The sequence below is a fragment of the Frankliniella occidentalis genome, unplaced genomic scaffold, assembly GCF_000697945.3.
Source record: "Frankliniella occidentalis isolate FOCC.00 unplaced genomic scaffold, Focc_3.1 Scaffold280, whole genome shotgun sequence".
Lineage (NCBI taxonomy): Eukaryota > Metazoa > Arthropoda > Insecta > Thysanoptera > Thripidae > Frankliniella > Frankliniella occidentalis.
Window position 1 is genome coordinate 137,830 of NW_026267406.1, and position 5,203 is coordinate 143,032.

The 5,203-nt window shown below is 43.9% G+C and overlaps 1 protein-coding gene across 1 annotated transcript in view; it reads right to left on the reverse strand.

The window, feature by feature from the left end:
- Positions 1 to 813, reverse strand: part of LOC127750883 (uncharacterized) — a 10,856-nt gene extending 10,043 nt beyond the window's left edge. The window contains exons 1-3 of the mRNA XM_052273532.1: positions 709 to 813; positions 473 to 619; positions 51 to 342 (exon numbers count right to left, since the gene is read on the reverse strand). Coding sequence (XP_052129492.1) covers positions 51 to 342; positions 473 to 619; positions 709 to 813 — 544 coding nt within the window. The remainder of the gene's footprint in view (positions 1 to 50; positions 343 to 472; positions 620 to 708) is intronic.
- Positions 814 to 5,203: the final 4,390 nt, after the last annotated feature.

A 5,203-nucleotide genomic window follows, 5' to 3' on the forward strand; every position in this document is an offset into this window, starting at 1 on the left:
AAAGCGGGCGTTGCAACGGGAATTTTCTATTAGACACGAATATTTAAAACTGTTTCTAGAAATCAGAAATAATTTACATTTCTTGTTCGGGTATTCCCTGTTGAGAATGGCACGAGCCGCAAGAGAGGTGTGGGCAGGATGCCCGTCCTGTTGGAACCACGTTTCTGCTCGAACTTGCAAGGGTAAATCGTCCAACATTTGTGGCAATTCGTGGTCCAAGAAGTCGGAATATTCTTCAGTTGTCACGGTGACATTGTTTGGCCAAATGTAAGGACCAACCACGAAGTCATCGACAAGTCCTGCCCACACTCTCACAAAAAAATGCCCCTGTCTCTGGTTATCCTGAAAAATAAATAAATAGTGGTTTACAGGACGTTAAAGTGGGAAGTTTGGGGGGAGGGGGGGGGGCTTGATTATTAAACAAGGTGCTTTAAATCAAGAAATAAACGAATGGTGCATAAAAATATCTCACCTGAAAACAATGGGGATTGTTATGTCGGGATGACCAATGATGGGCATTGTGCCTGTTGGTCGTTCCGTTGCTCTGAAAGGTGCACTCATCCGAGAATAGGATGACACGGACAAAAATGTCCTCACCAGGATTAGCGACATTTTGGATCTATGATAAAAATATTATTAGTTTCTCCCACATTCCGCGCAACAAAACTGCGTTTTTAAGCGTTACGAAAATCCTGTGTTCAAACTTACCCTTATAACAAACCACTCGCACATAGTGACACGACGAGCAGGGTCGTTCACTCTGAGCGCCTGGTGATGGGCGACCTTGAAAGGCTTCAGTTCACTCCTATTCATCGTCAGCCACACCTTGGTTTGGTTCGTACTGAGGTCGGCGGCGCGGCAATCGACTTGGTGCTTATGTGGGGGTTCATGTGGACATTCAACAGAACCCCGTTCACAAACCCCTGGTCAACATCAAGCCTTCGACCTAAAATAACAAGCTGGGCCCGCTCTTCCGCCAAACCAAGTTGCCAGCTCCGCTTCGCTCCACCGGCAACTCGGTTCGGCAGGGAGCGGGCCCAGCTTGGCCTGACTTTTCATTGTGTAATACATCTTCTATCCGAAAACGGGCCTTCGGCCCGTTGGAGTGACGGCTCACGTTGGACCATCTTTTTGCCAGGTACCTTTTCTGTCCACTTCGTAATCAAAACTCAACAAACGAAGTATTCTTTTCATACGCTGAACATCTTTGGCTGTGTGTGCCGTAGTTTGAGAATACATGCAAGTTATGCCAAATCCCTTCTAAGTTACTGATGTTTAGCTTATGAATCAAATAACACACCAATGAAAAGATACAGAAGACTAGCCCTAGAAGAGGTTATAAATATACTTCCAGACATACTCTGATTGACTCCGAACGTGTTCGAACAACACATAAATGTTTTTTTGGTGTTTTTTTTTTTTTTTTTGCATGGAAGTGTACACGTTTTATTAATGATTGTCCCACCATAAAATAAGCCCACTCTTCTGCTTAGAAGAAAATTTTGAACCGACGGCATACTTCTCAGACAGAAGTGTACTTCTGGAAAAGTAAAAATATTTCTGTTTTAGCCAGTTTGGTAAGAAACACTCCCTTTCGTAAGTAAACAGGACAAAACTTTAGCCCAAGAGGCTCTACTTTCACAAGTTACCGCTTAGGAGACCATCAAATGTTTTCTAAAATTAATATATTTATTTTTAAGCCACTTTCGTCGGTAAAACTCCCTCTAGCGCGTAAACGGTGAGAGATAGAGCCAAACGGACAAAATTTTAGCCCGAAGGGCTCTATTTTCACAAGTTACCCCTTAGGAGACCATCCAATATTTTCGAAAATTAATATATTAATTTTTGGGCCACTTTCGTGAGAGAAACTCGCTTTAGCGCCTAAACGGTGAGATATAGAGCCAAACGGAAATTTTCGCCCATAGGGCTTTACTTTCACGAGTTACCCCTTAGGAGACCATAAGAAAATATTCTTTTCCCACTTCTTGGACCAACCCCTATTTCTTTGTTACCCCCTCAGACCCACTCAGGGGTGGTTGCCAGGATTAGCACCAACCGTTCCGTTGCCCAGAAGTGACAACAACAATACCCAGGAAATTTCAAACCTCTAGCTCACGTCCTTCTTGGGAAACGGACAGACAGACGAACACAGAGTCGATGGCATAAGCCCGCTTATATGCTTTTAAGCAAAGGAGCGGGCTAAAACCAAGCAGCACTCAACGGACGGGATGCCTACTAGGCAGAGATTTGTTAACTTAGGCATGCCGGCCACGGATTCGAAATGCGACGATTACAAACGAAGAAAGTGTGCACTGCGACTTACCTAGTGGTGGACGGGGATCCAAAGACCTTGAGTCACTTATCACGAAACGTTCAACTGGTCCAGTCTTCTAACTGGTCCAGTCTTGCCACTGGTCCAGTAATTCAATTGGTCCCGTCTTTCAACTGGTACAGTCATTCAGCTGGTCCAGTACTGCAAACGGTCTAGTCCTTCAACTGGTCTACTTTGCAACTGGTCCAGTCTTTCGACTGGTCCACTCTGCAACCGGTCCACCCTTCCAACTGGTCCAGTTAAGAGCGACTTGCAACTGGTCCACCCTTCCAACTGGTCCAGTTAAGAGCGATTTGCAACTGGTCCAGTCTTTTAACTGGTCCAGTCCTCCAACTGGTCTAGTATGCAATTAGTCCAGTCCTCCAACTGGTCTAGTATGCAATTAGTCCAGTCCTCCAACTGGTCTAGTATGCAATTGGTCCAGTCTTTCAACTGGTCCAGTCTTTCAACTGGTCTAGTCTTGCAACTGGTCCAGTCCTGCAACTAGTCCAGTCGGGGGCCACGTCCATAGAGCCGTGTGCTGGAGTACTGTGGCGTACCTCCCGCTTGACAGTATGGCCCTTTCTCGGTTCCCTAAATGTCACTCTACAACTGGGTCCTGTTAGTTCACAAGTGTGAAATTTCTTAAACGTGGGGCCCCGTGCGTTAACATTACGCACGGGGTAGCTGAGCGAAGTGCATTAAAATAACAGAAGACTTAAAAAATAGAGAACAAAACTAAATCGAATGAGGGCCCGCCTCTTAGGTAGGCAACCGGTTCTCTGCTTCTAGAATGGAAGAGGTAGGGGGGGGGGGGGTCGCTACCAATTATTCCGTTCGTTGTTATTATTCCTTAAAACAAGAAATGGGGCTCAAAATCTTAAGAGCAATACTGGAATTGAGAACACATTTTTTGGGATGTTGTGCACATGCCCTCGTCGAACCCGCGTCAAACCTATTGAGTCCGACTCGTTGTATCGTATGTCACAGTCACAGGTCGGGCGCCCATGAAAAAATATTCATGTTCCGTTACTTACGGCCAAATAAAAGTTTAAACATGCGACACCTATTTGGAAATAAGTGGAACGGGGCTTTTTAAAGTCCTTCCCAAACTTTCAGTAGCACATAAGCAATCGCGAACCTTACCCGAGCTTAGCTCCATTCACGCCCCACCTCCTTGTTTTAGGCGAAAGGTTAGGTTAATGAAAGAAAACAGGAGACAGTTTCGCGGTTTACGTTCATTCAGAAGCAAATTTGAATTCGGATTAGAGGCTATTGACATTAGAAACAGTTTTTCATTTGTTACACTGTAGTTAAAAGCAAGCTTGTCGTAAGAAAGCGTTCGGTGCTACGTTCACGGGGCGGTGAAGGGAAGCAAGTGCAGAACAGCAGATACAGGTAGGCAGTGCATGGGAATAAGTGCAGCAGAAACACTCCAGCGACGAAGAAACAGCACTCACACTCAAACAAAACAAACAAGAGTGATTAGTACAAACGAAAAGCGATGGACGCAAAACACTTTTTCCGGAACAACTACTGATGTACGACGAATATGGGCATAAAATTAAAACGTAATATGGACATATATGAATACGTACCGCATAATTCGGAAAGATGCAGGTGCGGGCAGGTTTGCCTACTCGCCCTGCCGAAAGGTGCCATGGCGCATGCACACTTTATCGCTGAGCGAAGCTCAGTCCAAGTTGCCGAGGGGTCAGGCGTTGTCTCGGTCGTGAGCCTGTCTGTCTGTCCGTGTATGCGTTCCTCTTTTTCTCGAAAACGGCTGTACCGATGACGGAATGCGAGTTTGCCCACACATCTATAATTTAAGGGAGACCCAGTCTCCCCTTTTCGTTCGCTACGGACTAATTTGAAAAATTGGGTCCTTTTTTCGCCGGAGGGAGCTTCAGATAATGTTGTTTCGGTGGTGGCTACAGCTACAGTAAGTGGAAAAGAGCGCTAACACGCAAATGGCTCCTTGCGCCCACTTCGAGACTTTCTGATTCTCTCACACGTGATCATAATGTCAGATGGTCTAACCGAGTGTGAAATTTTTAGTTTTAGAGTTGCGGAACTCGAATTACAAAGTTTCGACGGTGTGAAAAGGAACGAAAGTGATATTTTGAATGGGTTAAGTATTTACTTACGTATGTTGGAGGGGAGGAGGGGGTTCGGGGTTCGTGAGAAATGTGCACAGGTAACTAATGTTTCAGGGTCATCTTGACATAAGGAAACGAAAATGTTTCATGCTCCAAGACGATCGGAATCGAAATGGCAGAGTTATTCCCCCTAGAATTGACAATTTGGTCGTTTTTGACACTTTTGTCAGTTTGAGGGCTAATACCTTTTCCATTTCGACTCTGATCGGCTTTGAGCATAAGCCACTTACATTTTAATTTTGAAAAAAGAATCCAAATCTTGTGTTACAAATTTAATTTTTTTACCTCTAAAAAAATCCTAATTTTCATTTTTTGTATTTTATCCAAATGTAATGGTGTGTACTTGTAGAATATCTTCACAATAGCCATGGACTTGCAAGGGACCGAACAATATTATAGCCAATTTTGTGAACTCAGGTAGGATAGGCCCATCAAAATCAGAACAAGGTAAATCACTTTCTTAAATTGACTAGCTTTGTCTGGAGTCACATTATGTTTAATGATGTCCAATGAAATGGTGGGAGCATTTTAATTGAACTCTATGATACGATACGTTATAGAACTTAAATGAAATATACTTCAGCGACTCGTGATCCTTCAAATGCTTCGAAGAGATCTGAAAAGAATAAAGGAAAGAGCGACAAGTTATATTTGTCGCAGGAGAGTTTAGATGTATTTTGAACTTGAAATAAATATTAGGGTATTAATTTCAATTCAACCAATCTAACAGAAT